Source organism: Rhinatrema bivittatum, chromosome 4, assembly GCF_901001135.1.
Source record: "Rhinatrema bivittatum chromosome 4, aRhiBiv1.1, whole genome shotgun sequence".
Taxonomy (NCBI): Eukaryota; Metazoa; Chordata; class Amphibia; order Gymnophiona; family Rhinatrematidae; genus Rhinatrema; species Rhinatrema bivittatum.
This window is the reverse complement of record NC_042618.1, coordinates 114,554,867-114,580,645: the sequence shown is the minus strand read 5'-3', so window position 1 is coordinate 114,580,645 and position 25,779 is coordinate 114,554,867. Positions and strand designations below refer to the sequence as shown.

Here is a 25,779-nt window from a genome sequence, read left to right as displayed (position 1 = left end):
GCAATTTGGTGAGATTAGCCTTGGAGGTTGCATCGGCCGACCAATTTCTCAACCATAACTGGTGCCTGGCCGCCACAATCGAAGCCACCCTCTGGCCGAAGTGGGAAACAAATCACAACCAGCATCAGCCAAAAAGGCAGCAGCTGGTTCCATAACTGACCTAGAATTTACTCCAACGTTAATCATCTCCTAGGAGAGAAGCAAACAAGAATGAGCCACCAAGGAACAAGAACAAGCAATCTGCAAGGGCATTGCCATAGCTTCAAATGCCTGCTTAAGGATAGTCTCAATCTTTCTATCATAAGCATCCTTCAAAGCTGCTCCTCTTTCCATGGGAATAGTGGTCTACTTGGAGACTGCACACACCAGTGCATCTATCTTTGGAAAACGTAAATGCTATCTCTTCACTGGGTCCAGAGAGTATAGGCCTTCCAAAATCCAACCCCCTTTGAAATTAGCCTCTGGGGCGCTCCACTGAAGATCAATCAATTCTTGAATGGCTTCCATCACAGGGAAAAATTAGGAGGCTTTACGCAAGGAAACCAAAATAGAATTTTTCTTCGGCTCAGAAATGGGATCTGCCCATGGAACTCCAAACATGGTTAAGGTCTGGGAAATCAAGACCGGCAGTTCATCCCTGTGAAAAAAACGCAACATAGTTCTATACGGTTCCAATCGGGGGAGGGGGGGGGAATTTCCACATCCTCAAGAGAGGCAGGATCAGCGGCATCATCCGAGCCATCCTGATCTTCAGCCCAAGGAGCCACTGTCACTCGGGAGAGTACTCCGGCATGGAACAGAAGATCCAGGCAAGGTTCCCAACTGTGCCTCTGCTTTAGGAGAATGGGACAGAACTGAGAACTACGCCTGAAGAAAAGATTGCAACCCCTGGAAAACGTTTACCCAGGAAAAAGTAGAAGCATCCAGACTAGGAGATACCTGAGGAATACTCAATGAGCTATCTTCCCCTGCTGAAGAACCAATTAGGGGAATTCCAAATTTAGGTGCCCCTCCTGAGATATCTTTACCCAGACCCACATCCAGCTGGGGAGAACCAGGCTTTGAAATCAGAGGAAGACAATTCACCCTGAGCCTCCAAACAATTCAGTGGGCACTCCTGGCCGAGACACCCAAATATGACAAGCAATGAACGCAAAGAGAGACATGCTCAGGCTTCTTAGGCACAGGCACCACAATGTTAGACTATGCACTGAGCAGCAGATGGAGGCATGCGTCCAAATGAGTTTTTTTTGTATAGGCGCATAACTATGCACTCAAAAACTATGCATCCAACACCTAGGTGACCAAAATGAAACTGCGCAAAAAAACCCCAACTTAAGCACACAGCCACTTGGGTGCTGACGTAAGCGCGTGGCTAACAGGCAGTGCTGAACATGGGCCCTCAGAATTCAAGGCTTTACTGTGAGCCCAACAATTGGGCGCACAACTGGACGCACAGCAAGACGCACACGCCGGACCAACAAGCCTGTAGAGAACAGCCTCAGAAAGCGCCCAAAGCTGTTGCAGCCTACAACACTGCACGCAGCGAAAAGCCTTGGAGCAGGGCCTAGCCAATAGAGGCTGATCAACCCATCAGGCTGCCCATGTCCCTCGACCTCCCACAGAGTGGGACAAATGTTGGAACGGCATGCAGAGTTCAGAAACAGGACAGGAGGAAGCCCTGCACAGTAAAACCTCCTGCTAAGTCTCTATGTATATATATATTTTTTTTAAACTTACTGGAGCTCAGCCTTACCTGGCCAAGCACAGAGACAGGCTCTGGCTGTGGGGGGAAAGGACATGTGTTGTCACTGTCATGCTCTGCTTACTGCACCTGTTGCCTTTCAGCTGCTCAAACAGCTAAGTCCAGTAGCCGGCAAAACCAGCTACTGGATCAAGGCACGGAAAATCACCTCAGGAAAGCGCAACTGGGGGAGGGACCATTTGATATCACCGCAGGAGAGCAGGGCATTAATTCTCTTTCCTGAATTCTCCTTCTTAGAGTTGAAGCGATCCCCAGTGAGAAGATGCATGTCCACCATCTGCTGGAGACAAGAGAATACTGGCGGGCTGAGGTCACTGCAGGGATATATGTACTGTGATATCAGCTTGCTCCGTCTCCATCTGCTGGTAGGAGTGCATAACCCACTTGTTCTGGATTCATCTGACTAGATGCTAAGAAAAGGGCAATTTTTTAAGATTAGATTTTGAAATTGTTTCGGCCAACTGACAACTGCCACTATCACCGAAGCCATCTCTCTGGCTGAAGTGCAGACAAGATTGCAGTCTGCATCTGCCAGAAAGGACGCTGCCGGTTCCATCACTGCCCTGGAATTCAAACCAGATTCATAGACTTCCTGAGAGAGAAGCAAGAGGCTATCTGCACATTCATTGCCATCACCTTGCTTAAGGACAGCCTCAAATCCTTCAATGCCACTCCCCCTTCTACAAGGATAGTTGTCTGCTTGGTGATGACACACCAGCGCATCCACTTTTGGAAAGCTCAACTGCTCTCTAACTGCCGGATTCAGCGCTTCCAAGGCTCATCCCCCTTTAAAATTAGCTTCAGGGGTGCCTCATTCAAGAACAATTCTTGGATTAGCATCAATAATGGGGAAGAAATACGATGCTTTAAGCAAAGAAATTAAAATGGGATTTCTCTTTGGCTCAGACATGAAATCAGCATCTGGCACCACCAGCATCTTCAATGTCTGGGAGATCAGAGCTAGTAACTCATCTCTATGAAAAAAATGCAACATTGTTTTACACTGCTCCAACCCCAGAAGAATTTCCTCATCTTCCAGGGAGTAAGGATTGCCTTCATCATCCTTGTCATCTGGGTCCCTATCAGGGTGACCTGCAGCAGATCTAGACATACCTTGACATGAACCCGTGGCATAGAGCAGGCGGGGATCCATAGCCTGCTCTCTTAAACCTTTAGGTTTGGCTGGGGCCACCAACTGCACCTGAAGAAAGGACTGCAGCCCTTGAAAAAAACCCCACCCAAAAAAAAAAAAAAAGACAGAAGGATCCATACTAAAACCAGGGGGAGTTTGTTCTGCGCCTACAGTGCTTCCTCCCCTGCTCACAAACCAGTTAGGGAAGCCCCAAAACCAGAAAAAACCTCTGGCAGTTCCCCCTCTGATCCCATTCCCACATCGTGCTGGGAAGGGCTGGACTCAGCAAAATCAGTTGGAGACAACTCTCCCTGAGCCTCCAAGCAGCACTGACACAAGTCAGAGAGGATGCCAGGCTGTTCTGCCCGAATATGGAAAGCAGCACAAAGGGTAAGGCATTTAGGCTTCTTTGCTACCAGCGCCATGGATGAACACCCACTAGCAGCATGCTCCCAAAAGCATCTGACAATTGTGTGCCTAGTTACATGTCTACACAAGTGAGCCTGGCAAAGCACTCAAAAAACAAGTTCTGTCCAATAAGCTACACTATTTATTTATTTATGTTTTTTATATACCGGTCTTCTTACATTATATGCAAATCAAATGCACTACAGATGTCCAAAATATAGGCACCCAGTATCGTGGTCCATCTAAGCGCTCACTTGGGCATGCAAGCATGAACAGATGTTAGACACAGTTTTGCGGCAAATTTGTGCACAGAAAACCACGCGAATGCTGCCGCAGCCTACAACACGGCTTCTAAGTGAAGCTTGAGCATGGGACCTAGCCAAAAAGGCTGCTCAACCTGCCACAACTCCCCAAGCACCCCGGAGACTGAAGCAGATGTCAGATTGGAGCGCCGAGCTCAGAGACCAGAAGGGGAATGGAATCCCTAAAATTAATTCCCCTTCATTTTCTTTATTTTTATAAATTTACTCTTTACTGGTGCTCAGCCCATCACAGCCGAGTATAGCGCTCGGCTTCCTACACTCGCTAGCCTCTCAGCTGTTTGTCTTTCTACAGCTAAGTCGATGCCGGAAAACCAGCTACTGGACTGAGGCACTCTACTGAGGGAGGGATCCGCACATATCCCAGGAAAACTCGACTGAGGGAGGGACCATAAGGTACACCACAGGAGAGCGGGGCAAATTAATTTCCTTCTTTCTCCTTCTAAAATGGTTTTTTTTTTTAAGCAATCCCTAGTAGGGAGATACACATCCACCATCTGCTGGAGACTGAGAATACTGGCAGACTGATGTCAGTGCAGGGGTATATGTATACCATGATGTCAACTTTGCTCCATCTCCATCTGCTGGTAGAGGTGCATAACCCACTGATGTGGATTAACCTGTCAATGCTAAGAAAAATAATTCTCTCTCATTTTTACACTGTTCAGTCAAAATGCCCCACCTCAGACAGCATGCGCAGGTGATTCAAGTAAGAACATAAATGCCATGCTAGGTCAGACCAAGGTCCATCAAGCCCAGCATCCTGTCTCAGACAATGGCTAGTCTGGGTAGCAAGTACTCAGCAGATCCCATGAAAAACTTCCTGTTACTTGCTCCTTAGGTTAAGAAACAGTTAAAATGATTAAGATCCATTTTGTATAAAGAATGTCAGGGTAAAATATAATGTTGACGCAAGCATTTAGGAATTGTGGAACCCAGAAAACAACAAGAGCAGGGTACAAAGATAAGAACAAATGTTTCAATTCCTCTGTGTGATTAAGGAAGGCTGTGAACATAACCTCCCTATAAATGTTTTCAAGGTTAGTTTAGTTTTCCCAGAAGGAGGTTAGGAATGTGCACGTCTTCACCCTTTGCATCTTTAATTGAAAGTGCTTACCTTAACATTTTATCTTGGTAAGAGACAGTACATTTAAATCTTGCATATGCCATGTCAATTCGGAGTCAGTCAGTATTGCTGAGTCTGACTCCCCATGCGTACATGAATCAATAAATGGTTAACAGTCAAAGAACTTCCAGTTTCTTGCTTGTTGTGGTGTTTGTAATGTTTTATTTTTTTCATAACAAATGGTGCATTGCTCCAGGAATCAAAGGAGGTGCCATGCCAGGTGACCTGAACTAGTACAGCTCCACCGGCCAAATGCCCTTCTCTCAATTCAAACAGAATACAGGATGCCTGAAGGTATTTGATTTTTTTTCTCTGTCTTTTTGTGCTGTACTACTTGTATTGCACCGGCATGGAGACCTTCATGGGAAATGTTATTTACTTATTTTTGCGCTATAATATGGAAACTGGTATGTTCTTTTGAATTAAGAGTTATTTAGTTTAAAAGATTAAGGCCTGATACAGCCTGGTAAGCAGGCAGTGATTTCAGGGATACATATCCCGGTGACAATTACAGGGAGGTAAAGATCACTGGGTATACAGTCTAGGTAAATAGACTGAAATAAGTATGGTATGTGAATCCCTGCTTGTGTGAGATAGAAATAAGGATTCCTACCTGGGAGGTCCTGGAGACAGAGACAGAGACAGTCTGTGTGTGTGTGTCATAAAAGGCAGTATGTGCTGCTAAGTTTGGGGGACCTAACCAGTAAAACAAACAATATGGTATATGTTTGATCGGCATCATGCCACTAAAGGAATATTTCCAGCTGAAGGTACTTTCAAAAAACTGTAACTATGACAGTTAAGAGTTTTTACTGTCATAAGGTTTCCTTCACAATCTCCGCACTGGTTACAGTTATAAGTAGCTTTCTGTAGTCTAAGCGGCTAATAAAGGAAAATTGGTTCTTACCTGCTAATTTTCGTTCCTGTAGTACCTCGGATCAGTCCAAACTCCTGGGGTTCTGTCCACTCACCAGCAGATGGAGGCAGAAAAAGTTCCAACTGACTCCGCCCCTTCCGTGAGGTGCACCTACAGTACGTCAGTATTTAAAATGTAACAAAGCAGAAGAACTAAAAAACCCAACTAAGTAGCTAACTGCTATAAACTGGGAGAACATTTCATAAGAACCATACTCACTGACCCAAACGGCAGCAGAGCACCTAACATAACAAACATATTATGTGAAAATACTTACCGGTATCTACAAAGTAAAAAACAAGAACGAGCGGACTCTCCTTTATCTCCAAACTGAAATGGGCGGGACTCTGGACTGATCCGTGGTACTACAGGAACGAAAATTAGCAGGTAAGAACAAATTTTCCTTTCCCTGTGCGTACCCGGATCAATCCAGACTCCTAGGATGTACCAGAGCTCCCTTACCTAGGGTGGGACCCTGAGAGTCCCGCTCGGATCATCGAATCCCTCAGATCCTGGAGCCTGAACATCCAGGCAATAACGTCTAGCAAAAGTATGTAAAGACTTCCAGTTGCCGCCCTACAAATCTCATGCGGAGATACTTGCTGACACTCCGCCCAGGAAGTTGCTTGAGACCGAGTAGAGTGAGTATGAAGACCAGACAGAAGCAACCGACCATGAAGTAAGTATACCAAACCAATAGCTTCTTTTAACCATCGGGCTATAGTAGCCCTAGATGCTTTGTGCCCTCTCTTGAGACCGCTCCAGAGCACAAAAAGATGGTCCGACATGCGGAAACTATTAGTGACCTGGAGATAAAGCAATAGAGAGCGCCGCACATCTAGCTCTCCCAAATCTCTAGACTGAGGATCTGAAGGTTGTGAATCAGGAAAAGATGGCAGATCAATTGACTGATTCAAGTGAAAAGAAGAAACCACCTTTGGAAGAAAGGACGGAACAGTCCTCAAAGAAACTCCAGAGTCTGTAATTCTTAAAAATGGTTCTCTACAAGATAAAGCCTGAAGCTCAGAAATCCTACGGGCCGAAGAAACAGCCACCAGAAAAATCACCTTTAAGGTAAGGTCTTTAAGAGTAGCCCTCTTTAGAGGCTCAAAGGGCGCAGCACAAAGAGCTTTAAGAACCAAATTTAAACTCCATGACGAGCAAGGACTTTTGAAAGGAGGACACAAGCATTTTGCGCCCCCGAAGAAAACGAGCCACATCAGGATGGGATGCCAGGTTAACTCCTTTTATCTTCCCATGGAAGCAACCTAGAGCTGCCACCTGTACCCTGAGAGAGCTGCAAGATAAGTCCTTAGCCAGACCAGCCTGCAAAAAGACAAAATGTCAGGAATCAAAGCCCGAGTAGGAACCACCTGATTCTCCTCACACCAGGATTCGAAAACACCCCAAACCCTGACATAAGCCAGGGAAGTAGAGGTTTTTCTTGACCTGAGAAGAGTAGCGACCACTGCATCAGAATAATCCTTATCTTTCAAGCGCCGCCTTTCAAAAGCCATGCCACTAGAGAGAAGCGATCTACCTCTTCCAAATAAATGGGACCTTGGCAGAGAAGATTTGGAAGGTTCCGAAAGCGAAGTGGAACGTCCACTATGAAGTTGACAAGGTATGCAAACCAAGGACGTCTCGGCCATTCTGGAGCTACTAGAATCACCTCCGAGGGATGAGATTCTATGCGCCAAAGAATTTTGCCGATGAGATGAAATGCCTGCTCGGAAAGTTCCCACTCCCTGGGATCTAGACGACGGCGACTGAGAAAGTCTGCTTGAAAGTTGTCGAGCCCGGCAATGTGAGACGCTGCAACATGAAGGAGATGTTCTTCCGCCCATGCTAGAAACAGCTGAGCCTCGAACGCGACCGATTGGCTCGTTCCCCCTTGGCAGTTGATATAAGCCACTGTTGTCGCATTGTCGGAAAGGATTCTGACTTCCTTCCCCTGAAGAAATGGTAGAAAGGCCTGTAAGGCTAGTCTCACCGCTCTGGTCTCCAAACGATCGATCGACCAACGAGATTCCTCTGGCGACCATTGCCCCTCAACAGACCTGTCTAGACAAACTGCCCCCCAGCCGGACAGACTGGCATCCATCGTGACTACTGTCCAAACTGGAGCTTCAAGGTTCACTCCACGACGCAAATTCTGCAATAGGAGCCACCAATCAAGACTGGAATGAGCAGAGTCTGTAAGAGGAAGGGGAAGATGAAACTGTTCCGACACCAGATTCCAGCGGGAGAGCAATGCTGTCTGAAGTGGTCTCAAAATGAGCAAATGCTCATTAAGTCCAAAGTGGAACTAAGTCCAAAGTGGAGGCCATGGAGCCTAGAACCTGTAGATAATGCCAGACTTTGGGAGGAGACTTGGACAACAAGACCCGAATCAGACACTAATTTGATGATCTGATGTTCCGTGAGAAAAACTTTTTCCCGCTGGTTGTCGAACAGGGCTCCCAGAAACTCCAAGGACTTGGATGGTACTAAGTGACTCTTTGCCGGGTTGACAACCGAGCCCAATGACTGCAGAAGCTGAAGAACTTGAGACACAGTCAACAAACAGAGATGCTCCAACTTCGCTCGAAATGAGACAATTGTCTAGGTAGGGAGGAACAAAGAATCCCTCTTTTCGGAGCTGTGCGGCTACTACAATCATTATTTTGGTAAAGGTCCTGGGTGCCGTGGCAAGACCGAAAGGAAGAGTGCAAAATTGAAAGTGGTCCCTCAGAATTGAGAACTGCAGGAACTTCTGATGGTCGGACCGAATTCCTATGTGAAGATATGCCTCGGTCAGGTCCAAAGAAGCTAGGAACTCGCCTTTGTGAACGGATGTCAGGACCGTTCTTAAGGTTTCCATGCGAAACCTTGGGATTCTCAGACATCGATTGACTCTTTTTAGGTCTACAATGGAACGAAATGTGCCGTCTTTTTTGAGTACGATGAAGTAGATGGAATAACTGTCCTTTCGTCGCTCCAATGGAGGTACCGGCACAATGGCCCCGAGCTCTCAGAGAATGTAAGGTGTCCCGCACCGCCTGACACTTCTGAGTGCAAGAACATGGAGAGACGAGAAAATGGTCTCGAGGGTGCTGTACAAAATCTAAGGCGTAACCTCGTTTTATCACAGTAAGGACCCACTGATCCGATGTTATTTTGGCCCACTCCTCGAAAGAGAGAGACAATCTGTTTCCCACTACCGGAACCAAGGAACAGACTGGCCTCATCTCCTTGAGAAGTTTTCGCTCCACCAGAGGACTGGGAGGGACCAGGTATCCCATAACGACATCCTCGAAAGGACTGAGGCCAAAATTGCTGTCTAGCAGGCTGTTGCCGAAAAGAAGAACCTGAAGAGCGGGAGGAGCAAAACCTGCGGTTTCCTCGTAAACGGGATCTGGAAGATAACGATCCCCGTGTCCTGGTCCTATCCTCAGGCAGACGATGTACCTTATTTTCTCCTAAGGAATTAATCAAGTCCTCAAGATCCTTCCCAAAGAGAAGTTTACCCTTAAAGGGTAAAGATCCCAATTGAGCTTTTAAAGAGACATCCGCAGAACAGTATCTTAACCAGAAAAGTCTGCGGGCAGAGACAGCCGAAACCATTGATCTGGCTGAGGTACGTAACAAATCATAAAGAGCGTCAGCACTGTAAGCAACAGAGGCTTCCAAACGCCCAGCTTGAATAGCCTCGGACTCAGAAAGAGAAGAATTATTCTGCAGGAGCTGAACCCAGCAAAGTCCTGCTCTTAAAGCAAAACTACTGCACATAGCAGCTCAGACTCCAAGAGCCGAAACTTCAAAAATCTTTAAGTTGAACCTCTAGCTTTCGATCCTGAAGATCTTTGAGAGCTGTAGTACCAGTAACCGAGATTGTAGTCTTTTTGGTAACAGCAGAGACCGCTGCATCAACCTTGGGAAAACGCAAAAGGTCCAAAGCATCCTCAGGCAGAGGATATAGCTTATCCATTGCCTTGCTGACCTTTAATCCCAAGTCAGGGGTGTCCCATTCGCGAAATAATAAGTCTGTGACTTAAAGATGAAAAGGAAAAGAGAGTGGGACCATGAAGACCAGCCATGACACGGTCAATTGAACCCATACGAGAATCCTCTGGTGGGGAGTCAATTCCCAACTCCTCAGGAATCGCAGGAATGAGAGGAAGAAGCTCTTCCTTCCTAAAGAGGTGGACCACCTTAGGATCATCGCCTTCGACCACATGAGGAGCCTGAGAGGGCAAGGGATCTTGACCAGCAGCAGAATCAGGGTCCTCAGGAGGAATGTCGCTTGGGTCCCCCTGGTCTGACTGAGGTATCAAAAGAAGTGTCAGGTAAAGGCCAAGACACCAGAATCCTAAGAGAGCGTTTAAGCTTGGGAACATCCATCCCCCGCGAGGATTTGTTCCGTTTAGAAGCTGCGTTTTGAGACAATGGTACTGAAAAAGAATTCTTTTTTGAGGACTTTCTGGCCTTATAAGCTTTATGTAAAAACATAATAAAGTCGGAAGAAAATGAAGAGGAGGAATCTGAAGTCCCCTCAGGACTCTCCTCAGCAGCAGCAGCGGAATTAGCAAAACAATCACCTCCCTCAGAGGCTAAATGCTGTGGAGAAAGAGCAGGAGGAGAAACCCCTCCCCCCTCCACTGCGAGCGGAACAGCTTGAACAGAGCCAGAAATAGCTTCAGATGAAGCAAGAAATGGGAAGGAGGCTGCAGCAGAAAGACGCAGGCGTCCCGGTCTGACAGAGCAACAGAACGAGGAAGAAATAACACCCCCAGCTGCCCCTGAAAATCCTCCCCCACCCCCCCCCGCCCCCGGGGAGGCAGGAGGAGCATAAGCTGTCGCGAGAGACTCTAGCCCGTGCGTCTCCACATGCACGGCAGGTCGGACCGCGCGGCATTTGTGAAAAAAAAAAATGAGTCTGCTGAGGAGAAAATGAAAACGAAAGAAAAAAGCCTGCCAACCGCCCAAAGCAGCTAAAGAGGTAACGGGGAGTCCGACCGGCAAAGTAAAAAGGCTATAAATAACTTTTTTTTTTTTTACGACCTGAAAGAAGTTGGGTCCTCTGCTCTGCGGGGTGAGTGAACCGGGCTCCCCGGTATCACCCCAAAAGCTGCAGCAAACTGAAGCCAAGGGTTCTCAACCCCTAAAGCCAAAAGCCTCAAATACCAAGGAGGATGGTCCCCTCAGGACCTGCCAACTCCCTGGGAGGCTAGTCTCCGCTTGCCCTGCTTCCAGAAAAAAAAAAATTCCTTTTTTTCTTTTTAAAGTCAAATTAGAAATACTTAAAAGAAAGATAAATTTTATGAACAAAAATATCTATTTTGTCTGTATTTTTCAAAACTGACTAAAATCCTGACTGTAGGTTTTGCACATCCACCATCTGCTGGAGGCAGAAAAATACTGACGCACTGTAGGTGCACCTCACGGAAGGGGTGGAGTCAGTTGGAACTTTTTCTGCCTCCATCTGCTGGTGAGTGGACAGAACCCCAGGAGTCTGGACTGATCCGGGTACGTACAGGGAGTGTGCTATGGACTTTTCCTCCACAAACTTGTCCAGCTTCGAAATCCCGCTATGCTAGTTACCTTGACTACATCCTCTGGGAACAGATTCCACAGCTTGATAGTATGCTGAGTAAAAAAGGTTCTTTCTACAATTTGTTTAAATCTGCTGATGTTTAGTTTCATGGGCAATCTCCTTAATCTAATACTTGAAAGGGTAGAAATTTACTTTTTATTTATTCATTCTACCCCACTCATGATTTTATAAATTTCTATTATGTGCCCTTTCAGCTGTCTCTCTTCCAAACTGAAGAGAGACCCAACCTGCATAGCCTCTCATCATAGGGGAGCTGTTCCATCTCCTTTATTATTTTTGCCACCCTCTGTATCTTCTAGTTCTAGGTCTTTTTTGAGATGGGGTGACCAAAACTACATAAACCTCAAGGTGGGGGGAACACTATGGATAAATACAGAGACAACACACCTAGGACTGGATATCGCCAAGACTTACCTCTCAGTGGTACTCCTTTGGCTGGTAGAGGGCATTGCAACCTGTATTCAAATCATCCCCAGGCTCAAGAGTACCCACTCTGCCTCAGACAGCAAACACATATGAGTCTGCTGTGCTTGAGAGACAGAGATAGCTCAGGACTATCTATATCATGCTCTTTATCAGGGTAGTTTTTAAAAACATTTACCCAGGTAAACTATCCTGTCTGAAAACTGCCATCCTCTGCCCAGCGAACAAGTACATGCTGACTTCCATAACACATACTTCTAGCTGGTTAAAGTGTTTTTTTGGGGGGGTGGGAAGAGGAGAAGGCAATATTTAAGGACAGAGAGTAAAAGAGTAAATGGGATTTTCCAAGGCAAGTGTGCGATTATATCCATTCTCCACAGCCCCCCTACTCCCACACATAAAACAGGTGTGAAGGATATGGGAGCTTTTAGCATGCACACTTAATGCCAACTAATTCTCAAATAGAAGCTCTTTTTTGAAAATTAGCTACAAAAGTATTCACATACTTTGCAATTATGCAGGTAATTTCTAAACCCTCTCAAAATGTCCCTTCTATAAGATGGTTTAATTGCAACAGAATTTGCTAGTTAAAATTTAAAAACATTTTAAAAGCACTTACTCCTGGCCAGACATGCTCAATTTCTGTTCTCACCACAGTGTCCACTGGATCCTGGTTTCCAAACCAGTACTGCCGACTACGATAGATGACACCACAGTTAGGACACTCAATCACATACCTACAAGGAAAGAATATTACAGGGCTCAAAACAATGAAGAGCCGGAAATACAGGGGTATAGCATACTTGTTAGATACCGGATGTCCGTATTCAGCGAGTTGATCTGGTTAAATTCTGGACTTAGCTAGACAGACCTGGGGTTTTTAATTTCCCACCTCTCCAAAAATAAATAAAAATGTAGTGCGGAGACATGCTAGGGTCATAACTTAAACTTAGCCAGGTAGCACCAATGTTCACTCTACTCAAGATAAGTTTATCTGGGTAAGTCTAGTCATGTTACAGAGTACGTCTAAAAATTACCTTAGTATGTTTATACAAAACTTTATATTAAGCATATAGCCAGATAAGTTTAAAAAAAAAACAACAACTGGGGGGAGGGCAAGCGGAGAGCAGCTGAGCCATAGCTGAATTTTCCTCATTCAAGTTCCAAAAATAAAGTTCCACAGCCAGAGTCCCGCTTCCCCAAATCTCTTAAAACGTTACCAGATTTAAAAATGTGTGAGCAAGACCGTTTCAATGTGTTAGTTCTTTAGTCAATGTGAATTCTCAACTATCTGCTCATATAAAGGATATTTTCAACTGCAGATTGAAAATATAGAAAATGGGTTAAAAAGTAAGAACTTGCATTTTTTTAAAACTTTTCAATGACTAGATTGTCTACAATTGAGTTAAGAAATACCTATGGTAAATTTTGTCTATTTCTTCAGATAATTGCCCTGCTCTATCAAAAATGTATTACCTCCCAAAAAGTAAAAGGATTATTTCCTCAGAAAGAAGGATGGACCCACTTAAGAGTCCTTCCCTCTGTATTTTTTGAGTCCTCTATGGACTATGTTCCCTTGAGAGCTACCCTATTTGTTTCCTTTGCCTTACAGCATGACAAGGATTTGGTATTTCAAAAATTGTTATAACAAGTAAAGATTGTTCTGTGACCAACAGATATATGTGTTTCTAGATGTCTCATGAATTACACAAAATTGTAATTGTAAAATTTCTACAACTGAAAGAGTTAAAGCTTTAGGTTCCACATTCTCTCTCAAGTATCCTTGGAAATGCCTAGTGACATAAGAATAATTTTATTTTCAATGACCCATTACATCTTGATACCTTTATTAAAGATAAAACTGGTGATCAGACAAGTATAAGTATTATAGTTAGTCTGCCACACAGTAAGAACATCTGGCTTCCCCCATGATGGGGATTAAGATGTAATTTTTTTCTGCAGTTGGGAGCTATTTCCTCGATCGTCTTCTTGATTTACATCATTCTTGTTTTATTTCATTTATTGTAAATGAATAAAGCATAATAAAATATAAAAAAATAAAAATAAAAAGTTACCCTCTCTCTACTTTGAAAATGTCTGGCACCAGCATAAGGCGCCACAGCAGGGGGAAGTAAAGTTATCTCCTCTCACTTCTCTAATACTCAAGAGCCTTAAACTCTTATGTATTAATATTTACTTCAGTTCTTCCAGGGCCGGTGCAAGGGTATTGGGCACCCTAGGTGACCCTTGATTTGCCGCCGCCGCCCCCCCCCCACACACACACCCCTGTTTCGGCACAGACTGTGTGCTTCTCAGGGCGCCGAAGAGCAGCCACGTGGTGCCACAAGCAGGGCCTATCCCGCTTGCGGCAAAGAGAAATAGAAACTGTCGGCGCCGAAACAGGTGTGGGGGGCGACACCGTGTGCTTCTCAGTCTCTATTTGTTTGCCACGAGCGGGATAGGCCCCGCTTGCGGCACCACATGGCTGCTCTTCGGCACTCCCTACGGCTCAGTGCCCTAGGCAACTGAAGTTCGCCTAATGGACGCGCCGGCCCTGAGTTCTTCACAGATTGGCCCTTCACTGACTGCCAACAATGAAGAGCCAATCCTTGTACAGAACAGAGTTCAGAAAGGGAAGCGGCCCACAGCCAATTCACAGTACAGCACTCACCCAGACCAGGCATATTTTGCAAGCCCGATCCATGGAGAATCTGAGGAAGCTGATGTTTTTGGTATCACATTAACCTCTTTTCCACTTTCATAACATGTCTGGAAAAGAAATAAGACAAGTTTATTCATTTGAAAATCCCCAATTTTTTATTTTTTTTTTGGGGGGGGGGGGGCGTTGAGGGAGGCTATTAGTAGAGCCCCATCAAATAGAGAGGGCATTAAGAATTAAAATTACATTTGGATGCACAAAATAAAGGGTTAAACGCATCAGGAAAGAAAACTGTCTGACATGAGGAGAAGCAGCAGATATGGGGGAGAGTTAATGTACCATTATCTATAAGAACCATATGTTTTTGCAAAAGGATCATTCACAATTTAATAAGTACAACTGAAGTATACTAATTACATTTCTTCATAACTAGTTTAAGTGTAAAATTCAAGACATTTTGTATTACATATGATAATCTATCTTTGGAGGTTACTGCAACTTTAGTACCACTTTTTGTAGGTGGGGCACTTCAGCCTCTTGCCTGATATCAGTTAGTACAAAGCTCTTGAGAACTATTGCCTAGATCTACTTTTTATGCTAGCTCATCGCAACTAAGTGGAAAGTGAGCACCTGGAGAAGCAGGCAAGCTGAGGAAGTGGGGGAGGGGAGGTGTCTTCAAAAGACAAGAAAACCATGTTCAGTTCAATATTCTTTTCCTAAAAAGGCATTGTCATCTCATAGCTACCCCACAAAAATCTAATCTTTGACATCTAGGGGTTGGGAAAGGTAGAAACCACCTCTGAAACCACATCCCTCAAACGATAACTGACGCCTGCGGCACAGGAGATCAGCATTTGCTCCAGAACCTGGCTCTTCCATGTGAAAGTATTGCATGAACCAATGAGCCAGAGCAGTCTTTAAAGCAGCAGAATCTCAAACTTGGAAATATAATTTTTTGCATCAGTAATAAGAAATCATCATTTGCTGCAGCAAAGGCGAAATGCCACAGAGGTCACCTTTTCAAACACAATTCCATTTGGTATACAGAACATGTGGAAAACAGAGATACATCATGATATTTATTTTGGTTTTTTTAAAACAAATAACTGCTTTTGGTGCAACATTAGTTTAACTGATACACTATGATCAGATCATTTAAAAGCAACAAGAGGTAGAAATGCAGGGCTACACACCATACCATCTGCTAGACTATGAATTCTGATGTCCAGAAGCTACAATGCAGTCTCTTTTCCAATATACAGTATGGGGAAAAGGAAAGGTATGGGAAGGGTGTACCCCTCTACATTCTCTCCTGTAACAGTGGGCCCAACTGACTAACAAACTCACAGTATCTGTTGGTGCAGCTAGAAACATCACCCAGAATTCAAAACCATGCTTAGCTCTCTCCTTCTGCCTGCAGGACTGGCTCAGCTAGGGGTTCTGGAAAGGACAGCATCTCCCAAAGTGGTATGACCTCTTTCCTATGTTCACGGGAAAAATCCACAACCAGAGAAAGTCAGAGATCTTATCAGCTCCACAGGAATATGTTGTTCCAGCAGCTGGTGAGGGGCCTTAACAGTCCCATTGGCTTCTGGACTGGAATCCCCACTAAGATTAGACTGGCAAGAGTTCTTCAACAGTGTAAACCAAACTGGCCACATGGAAGATTTTCCTCAAGAGGCTAAATCCAAATTTACTTAAGAACAGTATGTTAATCTGTTTATTTATTGATCAGTAAACTAAAGACAATAAAAACCAGCAGAAAGCATTTGTTTCTTATGCACTCCTCCAGCCAACAATGAAAAGTGTAACAATGAAATAGTTACTGTAAAGCTTACATTACAGATATACACCCCCCCCCCAGTCCCCCACCCCATACTGTCCCATGTTTGAAAAGTTCCCTGATGAAAGCATATGCACAGATGACTCCAGTAAAGTTTAACTTGTACTATTCACTGCTAAACTCCTCGCTTCAGGAGGCAGTGACTGAAAATAAGGTTCCCAAGTTGCAAACAATAACTGTCTGTGCTTAAAATGATGATGCTGAAGCTCTGTTATCCATTTGTAAAAGGTCATGTAAGGAATTACACCACTGCCTGAATGATGGACCCTCATTCCTCCAGGTCAATAATATGGCTTTCTTTCCCAACAAGCAAGCTTTCTAAAGAACAATATATGTCCTTTATTTTTAAAATATGATGGAAAGAAATGTTCAAAAAGTACAGCTTCTGGGGTTGTTGGGACTTTGTATCCCACAATGTGTGATAGATATCCAAGTTCTTTGGTCCAGAATTGGCAAGTTTTCGAGCATGTCCAGAAGGCATGAGTCAGGATGCCTGCCTCCAATTGACACCGTCCTCAGAGCACAGCCACAGTAAGGCCAGCTCTATATGCCTGAAACTGAGAAATGTATGCCTTTTGTAAGAATTTATGCTGAATCTCTCAAAGATATATGTTGCCAAAAAGATCCTTTATATGCACAAGGCTGAATTTTACCATCTGTTCTGTTATTGCAAATCCTCTTTTACAAGTCCAACGATTTATAAGAGTTGGGCGATTTACATCATCCTTACTTTTTCTGAATTGTTTCCGTAACTTGGATAAAGACCTTTTTTGGAACTCAGGGCAAAAACGCTTCTCCAGATTCTCAAAAAAGGATAAACATCAAATCCTGTTCGGCAACAACACTTGTAATACTTCAACTGTAGATAAGAAAATGTATTTGTGTCTCGCAAATATATTGGTCCTGGAGGGCAGAGAAAGGAAGTATTTGGCCTTCTTAATTTAACATTGTGAATAATCCCATACTGTGGCTTCTCTGAAAACTCAAAAATTATGCCAGTATTATTGTCTGTTGCCAGAATGGAGTTAGAAAATGTTGGCAGAAGGAGAAACCTTTGCTTGACTAATTTCCCCAAAATTCTTAATATTTCCCTGTGGAAGATGTTCCACTGATACCTGCAAGAAGCACTGGGTTTTTCAGAAGAAATGCCACGGTGAACTAAAGTTTATTATCTTTCTATAGCTAAGTGCTACAGTAGGCTCCAGGGAATAGTTGGAGAGAGTCAGCTCCCATTGGACAACTTGGAGTCGAGCAGATCTGCAATTGTCCTCGGATGAGGGGGGCAGTCAAATTGATCCTGCTGACATTTGTCTTGGAGCCAGATAAAGAAAGAATATTTTTCCCCCCCAAGTCAATAATTTCTAAGGTTGTAACAGTAAAGATTTCCCAAATGTAGAACCATAGCAACTTATGGCTTTAACCATATGTGCTATTCATTTCGGAGTGCCAACACATCCTGCCAATGCAGCCGAGAACTGCCTTCCCTCCTAATACTGTATAGCTGCTGTCCAGGGTCACATAGAACAATTGAACCTATCTGCCCACCTACTGAATGGCTACTGCACTTCCTCATCACATGAAGGGTCAAAAAACAAACATTCTGCTATCCTGCTGGTCCTCTTCTAAAATTATCTCCAGAGCAATGATCATGTGTTACAACATCCTCCCCACCACCACAACCAGCAGCAGGAGCGTGGAGCCAGTGGCTGTTAATTCTGACTTCCTCCTTCTACCGGCTTCATGCTTCCTCCCATGCGGTTCAAAAGTAGAAACGAATGTGAGGCACAGGAGCCTACACAGTAGAAGGAGATTAGAAGTGCTAGATGCCAGCTCCTCGGTTCTGTCTGCCCACTGTAGAAGAGACAGAATGGAAGGCAAGGGGTGTTGGAATGTGAGAGGGAGAAGGGGGAAGATGGAAGCTGAAGGGGGTTTGAAAGGTAAAGGGAGTTTGGCAAGAAGAGGATAAATTGGGAGAAGAGGGGACATTAGAGCAAGAATGGAGGCATCTGTTGAGAGAAAGGACAAGGGCGCAATCCAATAAGGTGGAGTTAAGGGCTGGTCTAGGGCAGGAGGAACTGGAGGGATAAAAGACAAATGGTGAAAAATGAGATGACTGGAAAGATCAATAGAGAAATGTAGGGAAGAAACTGAAGACAGGTGAGAAAAAGTGAAAATGGATATCCTGAAAATGTGAACAGAAGAGCAAGGAAAAAAAAAAAAAGAGAGGACCAAAGTAATTAGAAGAATATCCAAAAGGGAGAAAAAAGCATTTTATTTTTAGTTTAGTGAATAGAATGTATAAGCTTTAGAAGTTTGGCTCTCATATCATCTTTTAAACTAGGATTTTAAGCAGTACTAGCCTGGATGCCAATCCAGTAAAGCTGTTTAGAAATCTGATAGATCCCTTGTGCTTTGAAACCCAGTGGTTAAGCATGCAAGGTAGTATTAATTCCACCAATGTGATCCACTTGCTCCTTAGATGCATGTCCATTTTGGATTTTGAGAATGCTTAAAAAACACTGTTTATTGAGATAACTGGTAACTGTAAAATGTTAGCTGATTTCTTTCAAAATAAAGACCCAAAAATATCACAGGTGAAAGAATAACAAATATATATAAAAGACTTGCTAACTGGAATTTCTCTATTGATGAATTAGTCAACCTTCATACGATACCAAATGAGAATGGTTATCGTGCAGATAAGCTTTTATAATTCAAGGGCTTTCTGAATCATTAGGTGACTAAACATTGTGCAATTTCAGTCCAGGAAAACTAATCCTTGGATATGGTACTCATCTTTAAATCCACTTTCAGTGAAGGTTATCGCCGTCCGACATCGTGAGGTTTCGGGGTGATAACCCTTTCTTCAAGGACACAGCGTTAGATGGAGTGGTCAATGGATGTAAAGTTTGCAGAAGTCATGGTGTCTGTTTGTTTGCCGACAGCCATGGAGAGGCGATGCAAAAAGCTATTGCTTATGGATTTCAAGTGCCAAACCGGCTAACGGCATTGTGAAATCCTGTGCTAGCACAACGCCGTTAGCCATTAGCCGGTTTGGCACTTGAAATCCATAAGCGATAGCTTTTTGCATCGCCTCTCCGTGGCTGTCGGCAAACAAACAGACACCATGACTTCTGCAAACTTTACATCCATTGACCACTCCATCTAACGCTGTGTCCTTGAAGAAAGGGTTATCACCCCGAAACCTCAAGATGTCGGACGGCAATAACCTTCACTGAAAGTGGATTTAAAGATGAGTACCATATCCAAGGATTAGTTTTCCTGGACTGAAATTGCACAATATTTAGTCACCTAATGATTCACAAAGCCCTTGAATTATAAGAGCTTATCTACATGATAACCATTCTCATTTGGTATCGTATGAAGGTTGAATAATTCATCAATAGAGAAATTAAAAAATTAAATTTTAAGTGGTTGGACCTACCTGGACCAAATCTTGTCAGGAGGTAAGCCCTGGGGGGGGGGGGGGGGGGGGGGGAGGGGAATATAAAAATGTTTCCACTTTTCAAAGATGGGGGGTGGGGCAAAGTTGATACCTTTTAAAAAGACATTAAATGTTACTTTATTGCTGTTTTGTTTCTTGAAGTACTGCAATGCATTGATTTTTGCTTATAAGAAAAATGTTTTACATATAAATTCAGTTTCAAATGCTATATAAATGTGTAACAATGTCCATTTTTCCTTCAACACCATGCAGTTTAAAACATTTATTTAACTGAAATTTAGTAATCCTGATAGGCAGAACCCCAATTTTAAAAAAAGCTATATGAGAAGACAGATCAGCCATCTGTGGCAGCCACACAGTCTCCATCAGTGCTGGCCATCAAAGTCTCTTTCCTCCCTTAATAGCATGGGCTAAGTCTGCTACTGACTCTGTAATGCTCACCTTGCAAGTGAAGACTCTGTTATCGTACTGGTGGGAGTATCTACAACGGCTCTGGGCTTCATGAGGAAGTCCTTCCTTTGAATGGTTCATGCTATTCTTACAGCCAGCCCTACAGTTTAAAAGGAAACAAGTCTGCAGTATAAATAGGAGCAAAATAATGTATCAAATATCCTGGAGAAAAAGCAACCTATTAAACTGTGTCATATTAAGTATTGCACAGGAAAGGAAAAGAGGAGTTACAGGTTTACCAGATAGTAAGCATTCAGCTTAATGTATAGTCCTGGTGTTTTCTAAGAGGATTTGATCATTTTCATTTTTTAAGCTCAAGTACCTCATTTCAATTTGTCACCACAATAACCCCCCAAAATATTTCATGTTTATTCCTTTGTGCATTTTTTTTTTTAACTTTGCTCTTCAAAACAAGAATGATTTTTTTTTTTTAATTTGTCCATCTTAGTTTAGCTTGAAAACTATACATCACTTATAGGTTTAAGGGTAAATGTAACATATAACTTGAAGTTTACATTGTGCTGTATTATTCTAGATATCAAGAAACTCTGTTTTTTGGATGTTCGCATTTTGCCTTCACTCTTTCCATTTTTCTGGAGCCCATAATTTTGCTAGGAATGAAAAGTACTACAAAAAGGGCATTTTTTTCTTCTTTCCCTCTCCCCCATTTGTCAGCCCACAGATTGCTTCTAATAACTATAGAAAGGGCTAAAAGGAATCAAGAGTTGCATCAAAAGAAGCATCCTGGATCAGTTCACAGAACCAGTATTATATAGCCTCAAGCACCCTCAAGCTAAAGAACTTATTTATGTAGCCATGGAGGTGTAGAAAAAATCAACACTCAAAACCCGAAACCTGCACCAAGGAAGCAGCAGGTAGTGGTGGTTGGTGACTCACCTCTGAGGGAAATGGAGGCATTCATTTGCTGACAGGACAAGTTGTCCTGGGAGGTGTTCTGTCTGCCAGATGCCAAGATTAGAGATTTTATGGAGAGATAGCCAAGAATAAATCAAATCTAATAAGACTACTGTCCGATACTGCTCATCCATGTTGCCATGAATGATACTACTAGATAGGGATGTGCAGGGAAAAAAAAAGTTTTTGTTTTTCAGTTCATGTGAGTTTTTTCCCCACGAATTTTGGTTCATGGAATGTTTGATTTGTTTTATGTGTGTGAATAAAAAAACAAATCTAACATTTAAAAAAATCCTAAAAAAACAAAACAAAACAAAAAACAAAACAGCCAAAACACCGAAAACTGGGTCTCCTATCCACCCAGAAAAATTCCTGGCCAGGATCCCGGCCCCCTGCTTACCTGGTCCAGTGGAGATCTGCCAGGACAAAGCCTCGGTCTTTTGTAGGCCGAGTGTGGGGTAGTTTGCCATCACCTCAGTCTAGGCCAGAGCACAGGCCTAGGTCTGACATAAGAACATGCCATACTGGGTCAGACCAAGGGGTCCATCAAGCCCAGCATCCTGTCTCCAACAGTGGCCAATCCAGGGCATAAGAACCTGGCAAGTACCCAAAAACGAAGTTTATTCCATGTTACCTTTGCTAGTAATAGCAGTGGCTATTTTCTAAGTCAACTTAATTAATAGCAGGTAATTGACTTCTCCTCCAAGAACTTATCCAATCCTTTTTTAAACACAGCTATACTAACTGCACTAACCACATCCTCTGGCAACAAATTCCAGAGTTTAATTGTGCGTTGAGTGAAAAAGAACTTTCTCCGATTAGTTTTAAATGTGCCCCATGCTAACTTCATGGAGTGTCCCCTAGTCTTTCTATTATCTGAAAGAGTAAATAACTGATTCACATCTACCCTTTCTAGACCTCTCATGATATTAAACACCTCTATCATATCCCCCCTCAGTCGTCTCTTCTCCAAGACTTGGCCCAAAGGCCGGTTCCTGAGGCCGGGGCCTTGGCCCAGACCCAGGCCTGGAGGCCAGGTTCCAGTGCTTAGGGTCAGGTCCAATCCCGGAGCAGGTCCAACGTCCTCTTCTTTTATTTTTCAACCGACAATATCCACTGATGTTCTGCCATTTTGCAGTACGGCATTGCCATACATCAAAATGGCGCTTTCTGCTGGGGTGAATACACCAAGTTAATTAACTCCAGCACGACCCCAGTGGATGCCAGCAGTTGAAGAAGGAAGAGGACGTCGGACCTGCTCTGAGGTCAGGGCATGACCCTAGGCCCCTGATGTCAGGACCCGGCCTGGCCGCTTCCGCAGATACATGATGGATTAGGTAAGTTTGTTTGGGGGGAGGGGCTTGGCCAAGGCCCTGGTGTCACAATTGGGCCTAAGCTGTAACCCCTGCTTTGGGTTTCAACTTATGCCTTAACCGAGGCCCCGGCGGCAGGCCTAAGTCTAGGCAGAGGTACCAGAGTCGCGTTCAGGCGTAGGCTGCGGCATCTGCTTTATGCATTCGTTTAACTCAAAGGCAATGAATAAGGTGAGTTTGATTCAGTGCCCCGCAAATTAAACAAATTGTCTTTGTCATGTTTCGTGCATTCATTTTAAACAAATGCAGATCCCTACTACTAGATATCACATGGAGTATATCAAAAGTGACTTTATAACTTTGAGATAGATGGTAAAGCAGATTAGTTGCATAGGTTCTACAACTCCAAGATTCCTCAGATTGGACGAACCCATGGTCACATCGGGAGTCCCTGTCCAAACAGCACTGCAATATGAATGTCTGAAGAAAACTCCATACCGCAGCCTTGCAGATCTCCTTCATGGAGACCAATCTGAGGTGGGCAACTGATGCTGCTGTGGCTTCGACACTATGAGCCTTGACACAGCCTACCAGATTTAAGTACTCCTGGGCATAACAGGAAGAGATGCAATCTGCTAGCCAATTTGATGGTGTGTGTTTGGCAACAGTAATCCCAGGATTGTGTGTGTCAAAAGAAATAAAAAGCCAAATGGACTTTCTAAGGGCTTCAGTCTGCTGCAGACAGAAGGCTAAGTCACTTCTGCAGTTGAAACAGTGTAGCGCTTCTTCCTCTTTGTGGACACATGGCCTGGGAAAGAATGTTGGAAAGACAACTAACTGATTAAGATGGAAGTCGGACACTACCTTAGGCAGGAAAATAGGATATGTATGCAAAACTACCCTATTGTACAAAAACTTGGTATAAGGTGGGGCCTGGAATTCATTGACTTTGTGGATTGAAGTGACCATCACCAAAATATGACCTTCCAGTGTGAAGGCAGAGTCTGCCAAGGGCATGACTCCAAAACCAGGGGCAGGTATTATGAGGACAAGACACAACTGGGTGACCTTAACAGGAGCAAGAACAGGGTGTAATTCTGCTCGTGATAGCCACCTTTCCCTCATGGTACAGACTGAGGCTCAAATATAACTGAGTCCAAACAGGAATAACAAAGATATTAGCAGGAGGTACCGGCCATAGAGTTGGGAGGACTAGATAGTCTAAAAGGTCCACTGAGGCCCCCTGATGGCAGAAGACAACTGCACAACAGGTACTCCCACATCGGAGTCCAGAAGTTGAAAGGGAGCTTTCATCAGCTGGGTCAGTATCACATCGAGGTCCTAAGACAAGCAGAAGACTTCAAATGAAACAAATCCTGAACAAAGCAGACAACTAAAGGCCGTACCCAAATGGATCTATTTTTTACATGGTGGTGGTACGTACTAACTGCACCAACATAACATGCCATACTGGGTCAGACCAAGGGTCCATAAAGCCTATCATCCTGTCTCCAACAGTGGCCAATCCAGGCCATAAGAACCTGGCAAGTTCCCAAAAACTAAATCTATCCCATGTTACTGTTGCTAGTAATAGCAGTGGCTATTTTCTAAGTCACCTTAATTAATAGGAGGTAATGGACTTCTTAAAGAACTTATCCAATCCCTTTCCAAACCCAGCCACATCAAATGCACCAACCACATCCCCTGGCAACAAATTCCAGAGTCTAATCGTGCATTAAGTGAAAAAGAACTTTCTCTGATTAGTTCCAAATGTGCCACATGCTAACCTCATGGAGTGCCTCCTAGTCCTTCCGAAAGAGTAAACAACTGATTCACATCCACCCGTTCTAGACCTCACATGATTTTAAACACCTCTATCATATCCCCCCCTCAGACAAATTCTAAAGTTAGTTTTAAGAACTGACTCTGAAAGTTGTAGAAGGCAATCGAGCAGTTTTTGTGTGGCAGAGGAGAAAGTGTCCAGGGTCTTTTCTTCATACAAAAAGGCAAACCTCCCCCATTTTGACCCATAGGACCTCTTCATGGAGTCCTTCCTGGAAGCCAGAAGAACATGAGACACATTCTGAGGTTGTAGAATAACCTTAACATCGGTCTGTGAGGGCCAGGACCCGGACCCCAATGTTGGGATGGCGCAACAACCCTCGGTCTTGAGTTTTGAAGGCTGGAGAATTTCCCAGCCCAGTTGAGTCACTAATCATATCCCCGATTGCCATCTCCCATAGGAGAACAAAACAAATCTGTTTTGGCAAAAAGGGTGCTAGAAGGATTATAGTTCCCTGGTCTCTTCTGAGTTTCTACAGGGTCTTTTTACAATGAGAAGAACTGATGGATACACGGAGACAACACTGTCCCCAATTCAGGGCAAAGGTACCTGAGGCTAGTTTGCCTCAAGTCCCTTTGCTGGAAAAGAGCACATTTTTTCTGTTCTGATGAGACAATTAATCCATCATGGGTGTGCCCCACTTGCTAAACACCACATTTACTTCCTGCTGTCGTCTTCCAGGAAGCAACTCAGTCTGTCTGCCAGGATATTCTATTTTCTTGCTAGATAAATAGCCCTGAGGCCCACATCTGGCCAGTTTCCTGACACAGGAGATATAATCCTATTCCTCTCTGCTTGTAGATATAAAACATTGCCACTTGATTGTCCATTTGGACCAGAATCACTTTATTGGCCAACTGATTTCCTAAAGCCTTTACAGTGTACTAATTACCCTTAGCTCTAGGACATTTATTTGATGAAGCTTTTCTTGAACTGACCAGAGATGCAGTAAGCCTCAGATGCAGTGCCCTCTTACATTGGCTACCCACCCCAGATTGGAGGCATCCATAGTTAGGGCAATTTGAGCTGGAGGAATTTAGAAGGGTATAACCTAGACAGATTGAAATGGATCAGCCACTATGCCTCTGCCACTGGCATTATTCAGATCATGTGCCAAAGATCTTGTGTATCTTGATTTCATTGTAATCTAAGGGTCCACTGGGCTCTTCCCCTGTGAAAATGTGCCAAGAGAGTAACATGCATCCAACAACCTCAACATGGCCCATACTTATGCCTGCTGACTCGCTTGAATCTTCTCCACTGTGGAAATCAACATGATAATCCTCTTTTGGAGGAAGGCGCTTGCCAGAGTCATGTCTAGCAGTGCTACAATAAACTCCAATTGTGATGATGGGCTCAAATGGGACTTGGGGTAGTTGAAGATTAACCCTAGTGACTCCAATGCCCAGATGATCTGGCACATTGATTCTATGGCACCTTCCTGAGATATGATCTTGATCAACCAATCATCCATGCAAGGGAACGCATGCACTCTGTCACCACTATATGATATTTTGAGAGGCACATGGGGGTGATGCTAGGCCGAAGAGCAGCATATAATAAATCAAGTGGCATTTCCCCCAATACAAATCAGAGATATTTTC

At 43.9% G+C, this 25,779-nt stretch overlaps 1 protein-coding gene across 6 annotated transcripts in view; it reads right to left on the bottom strand.

Moving 5' to 3' along the window:
- The window catches only part of ZFYVE1 (zinc finger FYVE-type containing 1), a 118,430-nt gene that overhangs the window by 37,060 nt on the left and 55,591 nt on the right, over positions 1-25,779 (bottom strand). For all 6 annotated transcript variants that reach the window (XM_029598716.1, XM_029598718.1, XM_029598719.1 and 3 more), the window contains 3 exons: positions 20,096-20,204; positions 14,358-14,455; positions 12,306-12,423 (listed from right to left, as the gene is read on the bottom strand). In XM_029598716.1, coding sequence (XP_029454576.1) covers positions 12,306-12,423; positions 14,358-14,455; positions 20,096-20,204 — 325 coding nt within the window. The remainder of the gene's footprint in view (positions 1-12,305; positions 12,424-14,357; positions 14,456-20,095; positions 20,205-25,779) is intronic.